Here is a 23,416-nt window from a genome sequence, read left to right as displayed (position 1 = left end):
TGGTGCTAGCGGTCCTTCGTGTGCTGACCACTCCCCCTCTGGTGTCTGGTCTCACCTCTATGATGGCTGGTCACACCCCCTCTGGTGGGCCCCTAGCGTTGCAGTCCCCCGGGGGCCTTCATGCCCCAGTCCTACACTAACTGTGTGCAATGGTGAAGGAGGGAACACAGTGTATGACATGGTGAAGGAGGGAACACAGTGTGTGACATGGTGAAGGGGGAAACACAGTGTGTGACACACTGAAGGAGGGAACGCAGTATGTGACATGGTGAAGAAGGGAAAACAGTGTGTGGTATGGTGAAGGGGGGACACAGTGTTTGGCATGGTGAAGGAGGGAACACAGTGTGTGACATGGTGAAGGGGGGAACAGTGTGCGACACGTTGAAGGAGGGGACACAGTGTGTGACATGCTGAAGGGGGGGTCACAGTATGTGACATGGTGAAAGAGGAATCACAGTGTGTGACATGGTGAACTGGGGAACACAGTGTGTGACATGGTTAAGGGGGACACAGTATGTGATATAGTGAAGGGGGATACAGTGTGAAGAAGGAAGGGAGCCCAGAGTGATGAAGAGGGGGCACAGTGTGGAGGAGAGGGCACAGTGTGGTGGAGAAGGGGGCTGAGAGTGATGAAGGAAGGGACACAGAGTGGTAAAGGAAGGGGTGCAGAGTGATGATATTTCTAAATATTATTGTTTTATTTTGTTTGATTTTATTCCTATCAATGAGTGCTGTAAATTGTTCTTTGAAAGAAATATAATTTAAAAAAATATAAAAATATTCTTCTTCCTTGGTTTTATGTGTATTATGTTTGCAAACAACTTAATATGTATTTCTTTCCTGACCTAAATATTTATTGTGTTATTTTTATCCAAATATTTTATATATTTTTTATGAGCAGTCACGTTTTTTGTCTTAGGTGTGCCTTGTAAGAATCATGGAGACCCTAAGGGTGCCTAAAGCTAAGAAAGTTTGGGAACCACTGCAATATACTGTATGTATATGGTATGAGTTATGGACCCTAGAAATTAAGGTATGTATTTTTGAAATGTATTTTTTTTGCCTCTGTAAAAATTAAGTTACATTTTTAGTTTTATTTTATCTAATATGTTTTTAACCAGGTCTGTTAAAAAGAATGAAGGAAAACAGAAAGCCACAGACTGAGAGCTAGTGAAAGTATGTCCTAACAGAACAGAGTAGTGATATGAGATTCCTGTCAAACTGGTGCAGGAAGTTTGTAAAATGGACCACTGTATAAAATAAAGTTCATACATCAAATATGTCCCTGTCTGTTCAATTATGGGATAGTTCTCCTTTAACAATCATGCTAAATACTAGTTATGTGGTATTTTCAGTAACAGAGTCATCAAGGTCATAAAAGAGGAAGTGGTGTCATTAGACAGTTTGCAAAATACAGTATAATTTTCTTTACTGTTCATAGTGGAAATCTTTCCTACTAGAATTAAGCAATGTTGTATCTGCACACTTTACTCCTCACTTTCTATATATCATGTAGGTATTCCTAGAAGTATTTTCTTGGCATTAAACTACACCAACATAATTGTTAACAATCACCATCATTTTTTAATAATAGCCTATTAATTTCAAATGTGCCATTTGCAAAGGAAATACAAGTGAATTGGATACAGTGTTAATGATTCTTGACAACAGAAAGTTTCTGCTCCAAATCATCATGCAATCTATGGTGGAGAGAAGACCTACAGAAGCAAATTTTTAACATTTTGCTTTGTTATCTCATTTCATCCAGGTGTAGAACCTGTTACAATACAGCCTATGGCGAATTCTATGACCAAGAAGATTGGAGATGGACAGTCAACAGCTCGCATTACTTGCCAGGTCAGCTCGGCATCTTATGTTCACTGGTATGTGCAGAAAAAAAATGAGGGATTGAAGAAAATTCTCTATATTAGTAATAATGGAATTCCTGAATCAGGAATTGACACGACTAAGTATAAGCCTGAAAAGAGATCAGATGACTATATATTGAACATATATAGATTAACAGATGAAGATAAAGGAACCTACTACTGTGCCAGCTGGTATAGCACACACTGGTATAAACCAGCACAAACACTGTACAAATAAATAGAGTAACAGATTGTCAGATGTATGGCAAACTAGACACAAATAACAACACAAGCACTAGAATATAAGCATTATGCACCTGTCCTGAGCCTCATATTTCCCACATTGAACCTTGTATATTTATTTTCAGTAATTTCAATAATATATACACACACACACACATGTACACCTGAGTGGTTCGGATTATGTGAAATCCAGCGAAATCCGACGTTGGGAATCTGAGTGAAACTGAGTTGTGACTCGGTTTCTCCTGCCAAACTCTGATCTCAAAACGAGGTGAAACATTATTTAAGTGATTTTTTTTTTCCAAAGCTCTCATCTTTTGTATATATGGTCCGCCCCTGTTCTCTCAGGTGCCATTGTAGAAGAGACAGCGTGTAGGGAGAAAGTTAGCTGATGTTTTCTGCTGACAAAATAGCTTTCAGGGTGTACATAGGACATAGGAAAGCAATGGAATCCTGCCATTATTGTAAAGCAATTCTATAGAGAATAGTCAGCTACAATAGTTTGCTGATCAACTGCTTTTAATTGAAATCTTAATACACTTTACACAGACTAGTGGCTAATGGTTGTTGTTAATGCATTGCATATATCTAGTAGCAATATACTGTATATACAGTATAGTTGCCTACTCTCTCCCAGAATGTCCGGGAGACTCTCACATTTCTGGGAGTCCTCCTGGACTCCCGGGAGAGCAGGGCCTTAGTTAATTAAGTGGTGAGGGCGGGGCTTAGGACTCAATTCACGTGGCCCCTGCTGTTATAGGCCAAAATGGTTATGACAGATTAGGGGAGGGCCAAATGTTGCGATTCGTTCGCCGAGCCCCCACACACCCACCTGCCCCCCGGACCTCCCGGAAGACAAATTGCCAAAAGTTGGCAAGTATGATATACAGACTGAGTTAGATAAACATCATTTTGAACTAACTAGTATATTCTTTGAGAAAAACATTGCTTTTGCTGTCAGACTATTAGCAGCAAAATCCAAAAAGCAAACAGATTTCTTTCTTTTAAAGTGAAAGTTTTTCTAGTGAAATTAATCTTGTGTAGATCAGTGACAAGTGAAATCATTTTGAAAAATCCTGGGAGATTGCATGTGAGATTCACCAGCAATTGCGCACCCCAAAAAAAGCTATATATTATAATCTTTTCTATTTTGCAATACTTTTATAGTTTGGAAGGAACATTCAGTGAAATCTATATTTAAAGCAGGCTGTTAGTGAGGGTCAGTACGCAGCTAGACCCACCCAAAAAATTCTATACATTGCAATCTTTTCTATGTTTCAATACATTTATATTTTGGAAGGGTCATTCAGTGAAATCTTCATTTAAAAAAGGGAGATTTTGTTAGAAGATTTTTTCTGGGCATTTTGGGCATTCAGTAACTGCAAGTAGAACATTGCAGTGGCTGCAAAAAAAAGTCATCTGCTATGCCACTGATAAAGAAATTGAATGTCCAGATATCGATAAAGCATTGTTCATTTATTGAGCCAGCCATCAATATAGATAGCACGGCTTCTGAGACAGAGCATGACTTAATTTATATACACCATCTACTCATGTACCTTATAAGGAGCAAACAATTCTCTGACCAATATTAACACAGTTGAAGGAAGATATTGTAATGCTAAAAACAAATGTCTCTCTTTTAGAGAGTTGTATTGTATTTTAAACTTTATACAGGCATTATGGAGAGTGGAGAGGAAGTAACAATGGTCATTAGATGGACAAAGGCATCAGTAGATAGTTACACAGCACAATACACTATATAAATAAATGAGGATGCTGAGAGACGAAGATGTCTTGCACCCATATTACAACAATTCAAACATTAGCCACACAGTACATTGCCTGAATATTCACCGGTTGCCAAGACCATGACTTTTATTAATTTGTTTTATTTAAATTTTCTGTGCTATAATGCTGCCCTTCTGAATCAATCCAGGGGACTTGTGTATATTTATGGGGAGAGAGGGAGGAAAATCATTCTCCCTGGGTAAGGTTTGTCCAACCCCGGGATAAAGGGGACTGCCCGTGACTTGCAGCGCAGGTGGTGCCCCAAGACCCATGTATATAAATAAAGAATGTATATAAATAAAATGTATATGTTCTATTAGTGACGTATAAGAAATATGTAAAATAAAAATAATAATCGCCCTTCCCACTCATGACAGTATGTATAATACTTACATTGATGTAGATTTGGTTGCCCAAAACATGTCTTGTCAATGCAATTGAAAGTCTACATTCTGAGAAACTAACTGGACAGATTTTGGACCTGACAAAGAATACATATATAGATGGAGAAATGATGGATGGTTTATGCTATCTGATGGAGTTAGAGAATCGCTAAGTATGGTTAATTATTTTTAGAATTGAATTGGATAAAGCAAATGTACCGGTGGCATATTTTAATAATCCTTCATTAAGACAACAGTGGACAACTATGAACAGCGGAATTAGTAGACATTTAAAATATGATGAGAGGGCACAACGTTAAATGGTGCAAGTAAAGAGGGCATTGTCCTTGGAGTGAGGTACCTCTGTGCCATATATACATATATATATATATATATATCTCAAATACAAGTAATCGGTGCTCAAATTCTACTACTTTGTAAAATCATATATAAAATATCTATCTAGTAAAATCATACAGACAATAGGCCTGATTCATTAAGGTACACATTCCGAGCGCTACTCGCCCTCAGTATGATATGCACGTAGCCATGATTTGTACACTCCCGAATTCATCAAGGGGCAGATCTCGAGATATGTAGCTAGATGAATTTGTTCATAAGCCATTTGCATCACGTAACATTGACATACCACTTCGTCTGACTACATGTGCCATTTTCCGACTATATGGCTCAAGTACGTTAGAGTACGTTAAGCATTTGGATTGTTTTAAATAGCATGCTTGAGGTTACTTTGCAGGGGAGTTCTTAGGAGCTGATTTTGCACCATCTACCAGGGATTTGGTTTTATTTGAATCACACTATGTATTACAGATGAATGACCCTTCATGTAGGTGACCAATAAACATGTTCAATGGATATGTGTTTAATTTAGGGCATTAAAAATGATGTTTACACTTGTGCATTTGTTTTATTTGCATGTTTCTTTGGGACACTACAGGTCCCAGTATGGCCTTGCACCCATGGAGTCTGCAGCCAGGCCCTCCTGGGACCTGTAGTGCACCCAGTGCAAAATACTTTCATGCATTATACTATTAATATTACCCCCACCCACCGCTCAGAGCTGTGGGAAGGGCCATAGTGCTTTAAGTGCAGGGGTGGGTATCCCTAGAGAGGGGTGGATGGCGGTGGAGGACCACATCTCTGGAGGGAATGGAGCCCAGTGATGACTAATGTGGGATTGGTTGCCATAATGGTAGGGGGTCACCATGTTGTGGGATTCCATACTATAGTGCCTCCATGCCAGGCAGTCAAAGCCTAGTGCTGGTAATAGTGAAATTGGGATGAAGCTACGCTGTTTGGACCCCCATTTTTTGTTCGTTCCTGTCTAAGTTGGCAGCACTACAGTTGATTAAGCTGTTTTTGTGGGTTGAATTGTTGTTTTTTTTAAAATTTTATTTTAAAGTTTGTAAAAATTTCTTAATTTTTGCCAATATGTGATTGTATCCCATATGAAGATAATGCCATAATGAATTTGAGACCATAATAGTGTATATATGGGAAGCAAACGATTATCTTGTTCATAATAGTGATAGGAGATGTCTAAATTTTTTGAGCCCTGCTATCCTTATCACAAACTTCCTTATGACTAAAAATATCTTGGATATCTTAGATACTAGTCTATGTCCCTTCACTATGGTACAAATTTACATTTTTATTTTTTGTGTGATTTTTTTTTATTTTATTCTAAAAGAGAAGCCATGGATGGAGAACACTTATTAAGGCCATCATGGCACACACCCGTGGAGTGGCAAAGGTTTCCAAGGTATATTGTAATTGATGTGTGTAATCAAGGCTTTCTGATGACTACACTTCAATGCTGTCTCACCAATCCCACAAAATATCCAATATTATTACCTTAAGATACTCACATTCTTCAATAGTATCCTCCTCCTGGCCCTCATGGAAATCATCCAAATCAATGGGCTGCCCATCTTCATGCTCCACCTCAAACTCCTCCTCAACCCCCTCATCCTCTGCTTCCTTCCTGGGATCCACTCTTGTCCTACTTCCTCACCACTGGAGGTTGATGTAGCTGAGCATGGTGAGGTGCCCTGTTGGAATAAATGACATATTAGCTGTTTAAAGGTTATCTTGGGTTCATGCTTACATTGAGACAGCAAGATAATTGTTAGAAACTTACCTGCTCTACACTTCTGTGCTGCCGATTCCCCCGCCTCTGTGTACAGGTCACCAGTTTCGGATTCGGGCAGTCACATGATCATGGCTGGGAGGCGACATATACAATCTGCAGAGAATATAAAGCTCACTTTGAGACTGCAGCTGTGTCAGAGGAACAAGCTACCACTTGGTGACTGGCTCTCCCTGTGTACCCTTGTGCTACATCCTGATGTTTCCCTTTGAATGACCTATTGGCTTGTTAGACCTCTGCTTCCGGACATCCATTCTGTTCATTTTAAATATCTAGAGATGCCCTTAAATCTTTTGAGACATCCTTTACCAGTTCTTGGTCATATATCTGGACGACATCCTCATATTCTCTCCTGACATTGTTTCCCATCGAGAACATGTGTCCATCGTCCTTTCTTGGTTTCAACTAGACTGTTTGTTCTGCAAACTGGAGAAGTATGTCTCGGAGAAAAATCAGCTTCCTTTTCAGGATACGTGGTATCTGCTTCTGGGCTGCAAATGGACCCTGACAAACGTAGAGGTATAATTGATTGGCTGCAACCTGTAGGTCTCAAAGTGGTTCAACGGTTTTTGGTATTTGAGAACTACTATAGGCAATTTATCAAAAGGTTCTTCTCGATAGTCGCTCCCATTACTGCACTCACCAAGAAGTCCACCAATTGCAAACTATGGCCCCCCGAGGCAGTTCAAGCCTTTGTTTTGCTTATAAAGGCTTTTACACCTGCCACCAGCAGCCTAATTCCACTCTTCCTTTTTTCCTGGAAGTTGACGCATCTTCCACCAGTGTTGGAGCTCTTGTGTTTCAAAAAAATGCATCTGGGAAACTTTGTCCCTGTGGTTTTTTCGGGGAAATTATCTGCAGCTGAGAGGAATTATGGTATTGAAGATGGGGAACTCCTTGCTATTATACTAGCTCTAGAAGAGTGGAGACTTCATCCATCTAGAGGGAGCCCAGTTCCCTGTAACCAACTATACGGATCATAAGAACCTCTTGTACTTGCAATCCGCTTCCTGTTTAAACCCTTGACAGGCCAGATGGTCTCTATTTTCTCTTGTCTTGTTATGATTATTAAATTCAGACCTGCTTCTAAATATAAAAAAGCGGACGCTCTTTTGTGTTCTTTTGATCCTATCGATTCTGCAGATCTGGATACCACAAGACCTATCATCAATCCTGATTGCATTGCGGCTACCACCCCTACACACAAAAATTCCTCACAGGAAGACTTTTGTTGCTATCCATTTTGTGTGCATTAAGCTCCTAAGATGGTTTCATGCCTCACGTTTCGCTGGTCATCACGGGAGCAAGAAAGCTAAGGATCTGATACTTTGCAGCTAAGGAAGTAGCCTTCCTTACAGTTTGATGTGGAATATTTTATAGTGTATTGTTCCATCTGTGCACAACATAAAGTCCCTCAACAAACTCCCTATGGGCTCTTGCATCCTCTTCCTGTTCCAGACCGACCTTGGAGTAATTTTTCATTGTACTTAATTACTGATTTGCCTTGTTCCAAAGGATGTACTGTTGTGTGGGTCATCATAGATCATTTCTATCGAGCTGACCATTTCGTTCCTTTAAAAAGACTACAATCCGTTTCCTTCCTTGCCCAGTTATTCATAAAGAAAATTTTTCGCCTTCACAGGTGCCCACACGCGATAATATCTGATTGCCAGAGAACTCAATTTGTAGCTAGATTGTGGAGAGCATTCTGCCATCTATGTGGGATCAAATAAAACTTCTGTTCTGCCTTTCATTCACAGACCAACTGTCTAACAGAACAAACAAAAAGCTCGAAGTTCCTCAGATATTATATCTTGGCAAAACAGGATAACTTGGTTGACCTACTACCTTGTGCAGAAATCGCCCATAGTAATCATTGTCATGAGTCAACTGCAGTCTTTCATTATTTTGCTCTTCATTATTTTTATCCCAAAATTCCTCCATTCTCTGAATTACCACCTTCCAGAGTTCCTGCTGTAGATTCCCTTTTGCAGAATTTTTCTTCCCAGTGGACCCGAATCAAGCAGAAATTATTTCAGAACTCCACTTCCAGCACAAGATTGTTTGATAAGAAGAGAAGACCTGCTCCCCTGCTATCACCAGGGAATAAAATTTGGCTATCTACATGTAACCTTTGTCCACAAATGTGTTCCTCATTTCATTGGCTCCTTCAAAATCTTGGAAGTCATCAACTCGGTATCGTTTAGATTGGAATTACCTCCAATTATAAGGATGCCTAACTTTTTATACATCTCCCTTCTATAGTCACTTGTTAACAAGTTTTCTTTTTCCAAAGAATCTCCTTTTGCTGTCTCTGTACAAAATCAAGAATATGAGGTCAAGGAAATCTTAAATTCCTGTGTTTCTAGAGGCATCCTCCAATTTAAAGTCGACTGGAAAAAGTATGGACCAGAGGAACGTTCCTGGATCCCTGCTAGAGATCTCCATGCGCCAGATCTCTTAAAAAAATTCAGTAAAAAAATTCCACACAAACATTATAGGGTGTTTAGAATCCACTTTTAAAGGGAAAGACTTGCCTTTAAAAGCTGTGTGCAGGTAAGCCTTAAGCCCAGATACAATAACATAGCATTTGATCATGTTAGGACTGACCAGAATGGGAAGACTTTGGCGTGAGTTGGTCAGCTTAACATATATTGCAATATGTGGAACTAACATACCCTGTTTTTAATATAGAACAGTACTTGGTATAGGATTAATTATGTGTTTGGAGAGTGCAGAGTATCCCTGTTTTCTTGTCTATACTGAACACTCTGTTGACTGTGCTCCAGTGTATCCGACCCAGCGTGTCTTTGATTACCATTTTGGACTGTCCGCTGTGCGGTATATCTTCAGTGTAGCTGACTCAGTGTTCCACTGATTACGACCTAGGATTCTTTTGTGTGTGCTTTATCTTCAGCTAATTTATCCTACTGCCTTGCTGTACTACTTTACCACTGCAGAGTCAGCTCTCCTTGATCCAGCTTTGGTCTACTACCAGCCGTCTATCACCTATCACGTCAGTGGGCTAACCTAGCGGCGCGAACTGCGGATCTCTGGCAGCTGAATCCATCCCGTCTTGCAGTGCTTCTTTGTGAAGACCGGGGGCTTCGTTAGACTCCGTGCCTTAGGAAGGCCAGTGCAAACCCTGATTGATAAAAATCTCCTGTGAAGCATAACAACAATGTTTGGTAAAATATCCTCTTCCACACACAGACAATTGAGTGGCTAAAAGAATACATCTCAACACCACTTACAGATAGACTTAACTTGGGCAGTTTATATTAATTGCATTAAATCAGAAATTTCACTATTACATAGCAGGCCTTGTGCTTTGTCAAATGAAGGCTACTACCAGTCATATTGTATTGCAATGGGCCAGATCAAACATTTAGGTAACCATTTAAATGTAAACAATTGTGCTTAATAGAGAACTTTCATCTACGAATCTCAGCCTTTACATCCTCTAGGAACAGTAGCTGCCTCCTCCTGAGGTCGCTCCAGTGATACTGGAGCCAAATGTCCCAAGTTTTCTCCAGTTTCAGGGCATGTCCTTGTGTAATATTTCTCTTCCTTTGAAGAATGTTTCCCTCCTGTACCTTGTTAAAATCCTTGATATATTTGAAAGTTTCTATCATGTTCCCCCCTTTCCCTTCTCTGCTCTAAACTATACATATTAAGATCTTATAGTCTTTCTTAGTAAGTTTTGTGCTGTAGGCCATGTACCATATTAGATGCCCTTCTTTGTACAGTCTCTAGTGTATTTATATCCTTCTGGAGATATGGCCTCCAAAACTGAACACTGTATTCTAGATGAGGGCGTACCAATTACCTATACAATGGAATTATTACTTTTTCCTTTCTGCTACTGATTCCTCTCCCTATGCAACCAAGCATCTGACTTGCCTTCCTCATTGCTTTATTACATTGCTTACCTGCCTTTAAGTCACCTGAAATAGTGACTCCTAGATCCCTTCCTCCTCAGTCGTTTCCATTATAGTGCCATTAATGCTATATTTAGCCTTTGGGTTTTTGAGACCCAAGTGCAAGATTTTGCATTTTTTTGCATTGAACTGTAGTTACCACTCTCTTGACCATTTCTGTCAACCTAGATCATTAATCATTTGTTTTACCCTTCCTATTATATCTACCCTGTTGCATATCTGTGTCATCTGAAAAAAAGTCATGCTTTCCCTTCCAAGTACTGGTCCAAGTACAGATCCTTGGGGTACTGCACTGGTATGCACTCCTGTGAATGCACTCCATTTACTATAACTCTCTGTTTTCTATGTTGAAACCAAGATCTTATCCATTCAACCATCTTAGAATCCAATCCCAAGCTTTCAAGTTTATTTAACAGTCTGCAATGTAGGACAGTGTCAAAAGCCTTACTAAAATCCAGATAAGCTACATTTACGGTCCAACTATTACTTTAGTCACCCAGTCAAAAAAGTACATAAGATTTGTTTGACATGATCTCTCCCCAGTAATTCCATGATGTTTGGGATCCTGCAAGATACTGGATTTGAAATATTCTACAACTCTTTCTTTTAAGAGTGTTTCCATCAATTTCCTTACTACTTATGTAAGGCTCACTGGTATGTAGTTACTTGCCTCTTCCTTGCTTCTACTTTTGTGCAGTGGGACTACATTTACTCTTTTCCAGTCCTCTGGTATTACTCCTGTAGCTAGTGACTGGTTAAATAATTCTGTTAATGGTGTTACCAGCACCCCTTTAAGCACGTTTAATATCTTGGATGTATCCCATCTGGCCCCATGGAATTTCCTTGTCTCCCTCAACAAGACTCTCACTTATTCATCCTTTCGTTTTTCTCCCTTCACTTATATACCTAAGAAAAGTTTTGCTCCCTTTACCTACTGACTGGGCCTTTTTCTCTTCAACTTGTGCCTTTGCACATCTGATTACCTTCTTTGCCTCCTTCTTTCTAACTAGATACACTTCTTTGTCGTCATTAATCTGAGTCTGCTTATATGTGATAAAGGCCATTTTTGCTTTCACAATACTTACTACTTCTGAAAACTGAAGCAGCAGACTTTGTGAAAAATAAAATTTGTGTCATTCTCAAAACTTTTGACCATGACTGTACAATACAGTGATGTCACCAGTAAGAAAGGAGGTGATTCATATGATACAGGTCATATTGTATAGTCATTATCATATGGGAGTAGACATTTAGCAACATCTGTCTTATAACCAAATAAAAAATGGAACCTTATGATGTTTAATAGGGGTTAGGTGAGAACACCACCTTGGCTGAAAGTTCTTATACATTTTATGGAAAAAGCATCACAGCTGTATGAGCACCAGTACCAATACAAATAGGAACTACCCACATACCAAGTATTCCCTGAAGAAGTTGGCAGTACTGACGAAATGCGTAGGGTTTATTCTGACCTCACTGACAGAACTAACCCTCACAGGCTGCCATAGGACCACCGCCGGCGAATCGGAACTCTGGGAGCCACCAGCAATACATACGCATCAGCGCCCAGGACGGAGATCATCAGTGTGTAACATGTTTTTAATATACATTGGGATGAAAGTGCATCTTGTATAGAAATAAATGCTAATTTTTTGCTGTACTTCACTATGTTTGCCTGCTCTGTTTTTCTAGAAATACAAAGCGGCGTCTAAGAGAAAAGGCGAACTATCAGGACACCAGGACGGATGAAATACGGAGATACAATCACCACCACACAACTGTAAGAACTTTCATTTAATGACATTGTTGTGTTAATAGCTGTGTGTGTATTAGTGGTGATACTTTGCAGTACAATAGGAGGTAAATATCCTATGCATAGATTGACACACAGGCTCTTAGTTAGTGTTATATACCTACATATGTTTGGAGTAACAATACCCATCTGCACCAATTAGGGACATTCACTCCCCATGCATTAATTTTGTGTAGATTTCCCAAATGTATGCCTCTTATAATGGAATCTCCCAAGAGAAGTGTAGTTCTTTTTGGAGATTTAATTTTCCTGTTTCTATAGATAGAAGTCTCCATATCCTCATGTTCTGTGTTACCTATATTATGTGTACATTCCAGCCCTGCAAGAGCACCATATGCATTTCGCAATGGCACAGTTTATTGGATGTTTTTTGTGTCCCTCTGGATATTTCACCTTTGCAAAGCTCACAGTAGTCCAGGCAGAATGTCTTCTGGGGACTCTCTGAGGCAGTAGTGCTCTCAAGGATAGAAACATCCTATATACCTCAGCGTACAGTTTGGCTATTTCCTCCTGCAACAAAGAAAATTGTCTACAGATTGAACAGTAGCTGAGTTTCCACAATGTCTCCCACAAAATAAGAGCATTACATCCGCTGCACTGCATTAGTCCAAACATTGTGTCAGATATTAATGGTAGTGTCAATATATGTGCACCTGTTTCTGTATTCTAACTCACCTAATTGTGTTTCAAACTCAGTTCACTTATGGATGCAAGCTATTACAATGAGCAAGCTCCAATCATAGACAGCTGATTACAATAGACTTGACCCTTCCTCCTAGTTTCTCTTCACCCCTAGTATTTACCACCTAGTAAGAATGCACAACACACATACAAACACAAACAGATTCACACTCAGATAGATATACTGTAGTGAGATAGAGAATAGTCACCTGATTGTGTTTCACACTCACAGTTCACTATAGGATGCAAACTACTACAAACCATTTTGCATTTGAGGGGGAAGTAAATGTAAAATGTGATGGTAGATTTAGGCTCGGGCTGGGAGAGGGAAGCCCGGGGGCACACAGGCGGCCGCAGCGCATGAAATGGGATGCGGCCGCGTATGACGTATCCCCTGTCATGTGATGCGGCCGCCTGTGCGCTGACGCAGCTGCATCTGATGTTATCAGATGTGGTCGCCGGTGAAAATGTGCTATATTGCACCCAGGGGTCAGCCGGCCGGCCTACCCCCCGGCCCTAATAGCGGTCTGACCGAGCAGCCCGGGGTAGATTTATAGTTGGGGTAGGGCATGTCCTAGATCAACCTTAAATATCAGTGTAAAATAAAACCAAAATAGAGTGTGCTACCTGAACAAATATTCACTTATGTGCAAATGAATCAAATAATTTGCAGGCCTTGCATTTTAACATGGTTTCCACTGGAGAAAATGTTCTTTTTTTTTTACGTTACTTTCCTTATTGAATGAGGCTCTAGGTGCCTATATATTTATGGAAAGCAAAGCATCCTAAAATTGGTCATTCGCACCTTGGCTTAACAATGTGGAATTGGAGAGGTAACTAACTTTAAAATATGTGTACACAGTGGCGGAATTACCATTGGTGCGGCAAGTGTAATGCACTGGGGCCCATGGAGATAAAGGGGCCCGCTGCATGGTAGATGCAGAGGATAGGAGGCCCCAGTTCCCTCTTCCCTACCTCCCTGCACCGGGGTCCACAGCTCGCTAGTTCCGCCTCTGTGTGTACATATTTCTGTTTGGGCTAGAACATGTCCAAGTTCAGGTAGGTTTGTTAGGTGGGCAACTTGAAAAGCTGACATTATTTCTGCTACTTTCATAGAAAACCACAAAGACAAATACACCACTTGCATTGTAACATGTACAATATTACAGAGTGTTCAGGTTTAGCAACAGAGGGCAAACTACCATTTCTGAGTGCAGTATATAGGAAGGTCTGCATGACCATGAAAGGTTAATAATACATAATGAAGAAATGAAAAAAAATAAATCCAGCAGCCACCCGTCACCATGTTGCACCCACTTGCCTCAGTTGTAATCTGTGCCACGTCCCTGTTTGCCTGAGATCGAAGGAGTCATGTGTACCCCCCCCCCCCCATTCAGCAAGCAAGTCACGAATCTGGAGAGACGGTCACATATGGCCTGGACATTTATCGAGTATATATGTTTCCTATTCAAAAAATGGAAGAATTCCCATCCAAAGAGACTAGGGCTACATGTGTCCCATCTACTACCCCTGTGACATGCGGAAAGCTGGCTATGTTGGCAAACTGCCACTTTATTGGCACAAGAGACTCCTCATCGAGTGGCAGATGGATGAATTGGCTGAGCCGCATCAGAGACGCCTTTAGCACAACCTGCAGTACACAACTGAAAGTGGCTTGGGACATTCCTGCCGCGACTCCCACCATGGTCTAAAATGACCCTGTGGCACAATAGCGCCAACAGTTTGGTCAATAGCAGTATTGCTGTTGAAATGTTGCGCATTGGCTCTAGGTCGGTCTGCACAATGCACAGCATTTCCATGATGACATGAGGTGGGAGTCGATAGCAATGGACCACTCAGCATCTAACATGCCATTTTTATTTATATAATTACTTTTATAAGGGTTACTTGTACTTTATGTACTTATGGAAATGTTTCATAAGAGTTGTCTGTATTTGTATTTAAAAATATTTTTTATTTTTTAAGAGAGATGCTATTATAATATATTGGTATGATTTGTTGTTTATTTTTTGTCAAGCATGATTACGATGTGCCAATGTGTAGCTATATTAAGGCAAAAGTCGATACATTTATGACACTCATTGAGTGTTTGATATTTTACAAACTTACCATCATGCACAGCGATGTATAGTAATTTTTGCTTTACTCTTTATGAATGTATGTAACACCGTATTGGTCTTATGGAGTCAAAAGACTGCTCTTTTCCATATTGGACACTGCTTATCACGTGACCGTATCAAACAAGTATATGACAACTTTCCCAACTGTGGCTAATTATCCATTGCCTCTGATGAAACGGCAGCGTAGTGCCGAGAAACGCGTCGGGAAGATTCTACAGACTTCACAGACTTCACAGCACACACCAGAGATTTGGAGATCCGTATATTTTTCATCCTATACACCCCGGGGTAGGATTGCATATCCATTGCTACATATGTTGTTATTTCTGGATTGTTCCGAGTGTCTACGGGCATAGTTCCAAGCGTGTGCGGAGGATATTAGGTCCGACATACAAGCTGTAATTGCATGCTGCTATACAACAGATTGGTGACACATGCTGGCCAATAACTTCAATATCTGCACATTACGCTGTTATATTAAGCTTGTTTGGAGTGTCTATAAGCATAACACCTAGCCGTGAATCGAGGAGACTGAGTCCGGCACACAGGCTGTAATTTCATGATGCTATAACAGACTAGTGCCACACGTTGGGCATTAATTCTTAATATCTGCACAGGAAATTCTAAAGCGGAGAACTCAGGACATCGAGTCCGACATATATGCTGTGAACACAAGTTTTCTCATTTCTGCATAATGTTGTTTGCCGTTCAGGTCTCGTATATCCACACATGAGATCACAAGTAGAATAACAGCATACATACACACAGCTGTGTGGAATAATTTCATTCATCTTTTCAAGCTGATTTGATGTTACTGACACTACATCTTGATCATATGTGGTGTCCCTGAATACAGGTGGACTGTTTCTCAATCTCTTGAATTGAATGCTGCTGTGGCAGTAATTGAATTGTTTAAACAGTTTCTTATGCATCATCTCTCAATGATTATTTATGTATAAGGTCAGTGTGTATTGAAGTTCTGTGCATACATACCTATGTCCATAGTGATTTTCATTTCGATTGGATTTTTATTTATATATATATATATATTAAATATTGTGCCGATTAGAGTTTTTGCGCTGTCTTATGTATCTTTTTATACATCCCAAAGAGGCTGACAAGTGCCCTGAAGATACACTCCCTGGGCCGGCAGCGATGGACCAGTTGCTGGTTACAGAGGGGTTGTGCCTGTCGCCATCCTCATGAATGACCTCCTTCTTGTCAAATAATGGCTATATGTGAGAAAGATGGATGAAGAGTGCAAATAAATACATTACCTCGTTCCTTGCAACATTTGTAGTTTGTGTGTACATTAAAGAGTTAAAACATACTTACACTTACAAGTGGCCTAATCAGGCTCATTATAGATTTGGTTGAGAAAAAAAAAGAAAGATATTTAATAAAAAAATATTCACATAAAGCATCTTCAAAAAAAATCATTGAAAAAATCCCCAAAACAATGTGTATATTACTATAGACATAGTAGCATACACAGGCAGGCCTTTGATAAATATACACCTAAAATAAAACATCACAATGGCAATGTACTCCAGCAGGTGAAAAACTATTCTACACAATTTGCAACAAAAAAAGCATTTCAAACATTCACACTACTATGCAGTGTATGAGACATATAAAACATACGTCTTAAGAATAGAATATATCAGAATATCTCAAAAACTTTTATTCTCACCAAACCGCGACCAGCACTACACTCACAAAGACCACTACAATCTCCCACAATGTAATTGTCCATCAATGGGTCTTTTTGTAATGTTGTTTAATGAGATAAATGTATGTAGGTGTATGCTGGAGGATGGTTCAAATTTGCATTAGATGACGCGAATGTCAAGCTGTGTTTATTAAAAATGAGGCCTTAAGCTGAACGCATTTGTTTGTCACGAAGCAGGCACTTACCTTCCAAGGTTAAGTCTGGTGACATGCTGCTGCCTATGGATGCAGGGGGTGGGGTTAATCTGTGTTTATATACATCAGTGCTTCAATAGGCGAACTTCGTCTAGTCTTCAGAAATTTGTGGTGTTCGGGTCACTGTCAGGCTGAGTGCAGAGTGTTTAGTTAGTTTAACTGATTTTTCTGTCTGTTATTTGCAGTAGCTACTTTTCTTTCTATTATTTTTCATTTTCTCTTCCCTGTTTCTCCTCCTGCCTTTAATTTTACTTCATAGTCTGTGTTTTTCCTATACTTTAATTTTCTTACAATTGTGTTAATTTTGTATTTTCTTTTCATTGTGTTTGCCCCTTTTGCTGTTTTTCATCCCTTCCTTCTACCCTTATTGGTGTTATGTCTTGCCCCAGACGTTTCGCTAATCCCCCTGCTCGTTTCCACGATATGGATCTCCCCGCCAGGAGGGACCTCTCGGTCATCTTGCACCAATCTGTGCATGCTGTGCGCATCTGCAGACGGGCTCCTCTGCTCAGCTCCGGCAAACAAAAGAAGGGCAGACTTCAGCGGCGGGCAGCGAGGGGGGAATCACCTTCCCCCACTCATTCCCGCACTCCCCTTAGTCAATATTCAGGGACTAGGTCCCTGTCAGTATCTCCCACTGCAGCAGAGCTAGGATTAGCTGAGGCAAAGAGTGCACTCAGTGTAGCCCATGGAGGGGATAATAACATACTAGCTGTTCAAGCCCCGGTGAGTAGGGTCAGGGAGCATCAAAGAAGAGTGAGTCCTCACACTCCTCCCAGCCAGGGCCGGACTGGGACTAAAAATCAGCCCTGGAATTTAAAGTACACAGGCCCACAGCAGGAAAGAAAGTTTGTGCTGCTCCACCAAAAAGGGCGTGACCACATTGTGTTTTGGGTGTGGCCAATGTGGGACAATGAATAGTACATTAAAATAAAACATTACATTTGTCACGCCATGCCCTGAGGCACATTACGACAACCCAGCCCATTGTACTTATCTATGCTTCTGATGCTGCTGACATCCATCAGGATGGGAACTTCCTGTAGAGTGAGCAGGGAAGCTCTTAGTCTCACGAGGTTACCAAATCTTGTGAGACTTAGAGCTCCTCAGCTTGCTCTGCAGTTTGTGTCCTATCCAGGGACTGGGAGCAGCTATCTGCTCTCTCCTGCTAACCAGAGCTGTTTAAGACAGGGAGCCCCTATTATATAACATGGTTATCATTTTAGACAAATGTAAGACAAATACACAGGCAATACTGAGTGCAATAATGTTAGTTGTAATTGGACCAAATCTCACTAAATGAGACAATCACCAAAATTCGGGACTTTACCAGATTCAGGACAGTTGGCAAACTGTCCTATTCAGGACAGTTTGCCAACTGTCTGCTCTCTCCTGCCTGTCTTGTCACTTTCACACCTGTGGCTGCTGGTGTCTTTAGTTCATTTGCTGCTTGTCTGGCTGATGGAATGTTGGAGGCCCTATTTGGGAAAAAAAAGGGTACATGTAATTTAGAAAACTCCAACCAGCCATGGGGGTAAATGTATCAAGGTCCGATTTTGCAAATCCAGCAATTTTCTCGTGAGAGTTGAAACTCGCAGATGTATGAAGCTGAGATTTCATGTAAAATCGCCAGAGTTGTGCTTCTGTCAAAATTGTTTATACAAGTCTCAAATGTATGAAGCTGCGTTTGCTTTAAAACACGCCAGATAGAACACATCACTGTTACACTGCCTGTCATACAGCCGGAGGTCACGGCAGCTGTCAAAACTGAGAAAAATAAAAAAAAGTTAAAAAAAAATAATTATTAACCCTAGTGCTGCCATAGTCGGGGAAAAAATTTGCGTGGGGTTCCCCCGATTTTCACTGAACCAGCATTAGGCAAGCCAACCGGGGTTGCTGGCACTATAGCAGTGGGACACGTGGCAGGGGTCCCCCTGCCATAATGACAAACCAACCCCAGGCTGTTAAGCGCTGGGCTGGATTCCCTAGGGAGTGGGGTCCGCTGAAAAAAAAAATGAGCAGGTCTCCCCTCTAGGGACACCCAGCCCAGTGCTGAAAGCACTAAGGCTCTTCCTACACCCCTGGGCGGTGAGTATAGGGTAATAAACGGCGATTAAAGTATAAAAAATAAACAGATGCCATTTTGTTTTGTGGACCTACAAGTCCTAACCAGCCAAGGTGCCATAAACAGTGTAGGCGTGCTCATACTTGTATAACTACAAGCACCAGCATACCCTTGGCAGCCAGGGCATGCTGGCACTTGGAGAACCACAAGTGCCAACATGCCCTGACACCTGTAGTTCCACAAAACAAAATGTTTAGAAAACTACTACATCCTCATTAAAACCACATACTTTTATTAAAAATAATAAAGCCTCAAAAAATACAGTAAACACTCTCATTCATACCACATATATTTATTAAAAATAAGAAAACCCCAATATACTTACCAATCAGATTTCTTCTTCTTTTGTCAGCAGTTTTTAATCCAAAAATGCTTGTAAACCATGCCCCAATTTGTAATTCCAAATGTCCCTGCTTGTAAATATTTTTTTTGTTCTTCTTGGCCAAAAGGGCCCCTTTGTTGCTTGCAGTCTTCTTATCTTCAGCCCAGGAGGGGCCCCATATTTGCAATCTAATCGGGAACATGCTTAGTTAAAAAAATAAAAAAGAGGACACACGGCGCAGGAACAGCGTGTACATTGTACAAGCTCCGATATGCAATGAACTTAGTACAACCGCGAGGTCTATTTATAGTATAAGGGTTCCCCATGACAGCGTGGGAAAACCTCTTACACTATAAATAGACCTCTCGGCCGTGCTAAGTTCAGTGCGTATCGGAGCTTGTACACATTTATCTATTTTTAAACTTTTGCCAGCCGCCGGACTTCAGGCTCTATAGGCAGCCAGTGCAACAGTGATGTGTTTAGAAATCACGCTGCTAGGATGCAGCATATTGTATTTAGGGATCTTTAAAGCAAACTCAGGAGAGTTTGCTTAATCGCAGCTTCATACATTAGCAGCAATGAATAACCAGGAGTCAAAGGATTGCTTCCCATCAGATTGAGTGACCTGATGATCTGGCAAAGGTTGCTTGGGACATGCAGGCTTATATAGGCCAGACGCAGGTGTAAAACTTCCAGCAATGATGAGGCAGGTAAAAGCAGTCTAAGTACCACAGTGACCCCTTTGGTGGGCAATGGTACTACAGGCAGAGTACAATATATGCAACAGGTCCAACAAAGTACCTGCAGACAGGAGCTGCAGGATGCAACTCATGACAGTACCCAAAAATATGTAGGACTGAACCATTTACTTAGCAAAATCGCAACCAAATATGTTATGAAACTTTTTGCATTGGCCAAAGTCATCATTGCTAGATCATGGATGGTGAAGGAGGGACCCAGCTTCACTGGCTGGATTGCCTTGTTTAATAAGGCCGTGGGACATGAGAGATTTTCCTACCAGTCCCACAATGCTATGCCTAAGTATTTCAAGGTCTGGTCCAGATAGGGTAAATCTAAATATGCCGTCTGGTCTCTGGCAGCAGACTTTATCTTAGACTAGGCTGGACTACACCGTACGAGATTAGGTTGTGCCCAACAGACTGGAGGTGGAGCTCATGGTGTGTCACTGTCTCCCTCATATTAGCGATTGACATGTCTCACTCTAGGCCCCCCTGGATAATACCATGTTGAAATATGAACGCTTGGCGACTCCTGCATGGATATCACTACTGGTTGTGGTTGGCTGGATAAACAACTCTTGCCAGAATACTGGTGCTACACCGCTGACAACTTCTCAAAGCTCACTGTCACACCCTACCACCCCCCTTTGATGTTTCTGCATTGTTCCATCGCATCATCTACCAAATTTTGGTATCTAGATTTTAGGTTAGTTTAGGATAGGATGTTCTAGTTACCGTAATTTAGATCAGATGCTTTTGTTTAGTGTGTAGGATGTTTTTCATTTACTGTATGTGCTGAAAAACTTTTAATAAAAATATTGGATGTAAAACAAAAAACAAATCTGTATAAATCTCCTTCTTGCATAGTGTTAAATGTTTTATAAGTAGGTATATAAAAAAAAAATTTGTAGTTAAATATGCATGCATGCTTGAGTGCATAACTAGCAGCTTTTAGTACTGCAGATATAGGATATACATTTTTGTTAGACAGGTGGTCCTTAGAATGTTTATGCATGTTTGGAGAGCTTCAAAATAGAAACTTTTGAAAACCCCTAATCTATTAAATTCATAAAGTCCCCATGAAAATACAGTTTACAGTGGCGCACGCAGGGGGGGTTTCTGAGTCTCTAGAAACCCCCCCCCCTGCGCTAACTAAGTGGCCACTGTCCTATACAGCAGCCGCGGCGCTGTCAAAGAAGCGTCCGCTGTATAGGACAGAGCTGACGAAACGGAGCTGCTGCGCATGCGCGGGCTCTCTCTCTCAGAGTTTTTTTTGGGGTCGGGGGGGAAACCCCCCCCCCCCCCCCCCCCGACAATCCTTTGTGCGCCCCTGGTTTACACAAAACCGATTCTGCAATTACCACTTACATTGCCAAAGGCATTCTCCTCCTTAATCAATAACCAGTTTTAAAATTATATATTTATAGTTTTGTCACCCAAGCACAAGGGACATACAGTACATATGACTTAGCATTCTGAACGTATGTGTTCATTTACATTCTGTTAATTAATTGTGTGACCCCTGAAGTAAATGTTATATGAGCTGGAAAAGCAAAACCAACCTGACATTTGGAATAATTCGAAAGCTAAACCATATAAGCTAGCAATTCAATGTTGCTTCCGAGAACTATTGCATAAAATCTATGATTTTAAAAATGTAGCACCATTATGAGAATGCAGCACCTGATAAAGAAAAACATACATGAATACAGTAATCAAATAGGAAATGACAGAAAGTGAAATAAATGAAGTCACCTACAACAGACACTGCCAAACTGAGCTTACAACCAAATATTGACAGTGAAGTGATTATTTTGTAAAATGTTTAGTAATTAAAAACTACTAAATATAAGAATGTGCATCTTTTTATTTCATTGTAGATTTGTTTTATAAACTCTACATGGCTTTTTAGATATTAACCCATAATTATGGTATGATAATTTAGAACAACCCTGAACTATTTAATGTTTGTGTTCCAAGCATGCAGCTGTTGCTTTTGTGTCTGCTGTAAATCACAGTGTATCTATAAAATTTTTGGGACAGGAACAGAACTTATTCTTACAGGTGAGTGTTTTGGTTTCCAGCATTTTATATTACTATTGTAATTATTCAATGATGCGAGTTAATGATATATATATATATATATATATATATATATATATAGCACCCGGAGGAAACCCACGCAAACACGGAGAGAACATACAAACTCCATGCAGATAAGGCACGGTCGGGTATCGAACTCATGACCCCAGTGCTGTGAGGCAGAAGTGCTAAGCACTTTACATTGCCACAGGTGCTCCACCTTAATCAATAACCAGTTTTCAAACTAGATATTAATAGTTACGTCGCCCAATCACAAGGGACATACAGTAGATATGACTTTGTATTCTGTATGTATGTGTTCATTTAAATTTTTGTTAAATAAGCTGAAAGACAGTTGGGAAATATGAAATAGTTATGTTCATTTTCCCTACCAATAGTGTTTCTATATAAATTAAATGCATATTTTTCCTGCTCTAAATAGTCCTGAATTACCACATATTTACTTCAAAGTGTGCAGCTATTTCCTTGAAGTAAGCTGTGATGCATAGTGTAGTCTACTTGTGAATGTCTTTGGAAGAGGGAAGAACTTTGGAAGAACTTAATAATACAAGTAAGTTCTGATGTTTCTAGCCATAACTTTAGTATTTCCTTGTGTTCTTTTAACACCTGAGATACTGAAATTTAGCAAGCAACATTAACACATTTGATCATATACTCATTTACTGTGCTTATATCATACAAACATTTTAGAACGTTATGTGGCACATTTGTATTCAGTTTTTCTTCTTTAACTCAAAATGTATATTTTTTCACAGCACCAATCTGCTATTTGTTGAGAAACTTTGTGTTGGAAATTGTTAAACTTAATTTTCAATTAGCTAGACATCATTTTTATCAGTGTGTATGTTCATATAAAATGGGAAACTTAATGATCCAAGTGTCAAGTATAGATTGTGTGACTCTTGAAATAAATGTTACATGAGCTGGAAAAGCAAAACTAACCTGACTTTTGTAATTATACAAAAGCTACACCATATAAGCTAGCAATGCAATGTTGCTTCCTAGAACTATTGTATAGAATATATGATATTAAAAATGTAGCACCATTATGAGAATGCAGCACCTCACAGAGAAAAACATAAATGAATACAGTACTCAAATAGGAAATAACAGAAAGTGAATTAAGTTAAGTCATGTACAACAAACACTGCCACAATGAGCTTACAATC

At 40.1% G+C, this 23,416-nt stretch overlaps 1 protein-coding gene across 1 annotated transcript in view; it reads left to right on the top strand.

Moving 5' to 3' along the window:
• Nucleotides 1-1,242: 1,242 nt before the first annotated feature.
• LOC142159457 (immunoglobulin kappa light chain-like) overlaps nt 1,243-23,416 on the top strand; it is a 34,452-nt gene continuing 12,278 nt past the window's right edge. The window contains exons 1-3 of the mRNA XM_075214357.1: nt 1,243-1,512; nt 1,769-2,096; nt 22,090-22,208. Coding sequence (XP_075070458.1) covers nt 1,470-1,512; nt 1,769-2,096; nt 22,090-22,208 — 490 coding nt within the window. The 5' untranslated portion in view covers nt 1,243-1,469. The remainder of the gene's footprint in view (nt 1,513-1,768; nt 2,097-22,089; nt 22,209-23,416) is intronic.

Source organism: Mixophyes fleayi, chromosome 5 (assembly GCF_038048845.1).
Source record: "Mixophyes fleayi isolate aMixFle1 chromosome 5, aMixFle1.hap1, whole genome shotgun sequence".
NCBI lineage: Eukaryota > Metazoa > Chordata > Amphibia > Anura > Limnodynastidae > Mixophyes > Mixophyes fleayi.
This window is presented reverse-complemented; position numbering and strand designations above follow the sequence as displayed.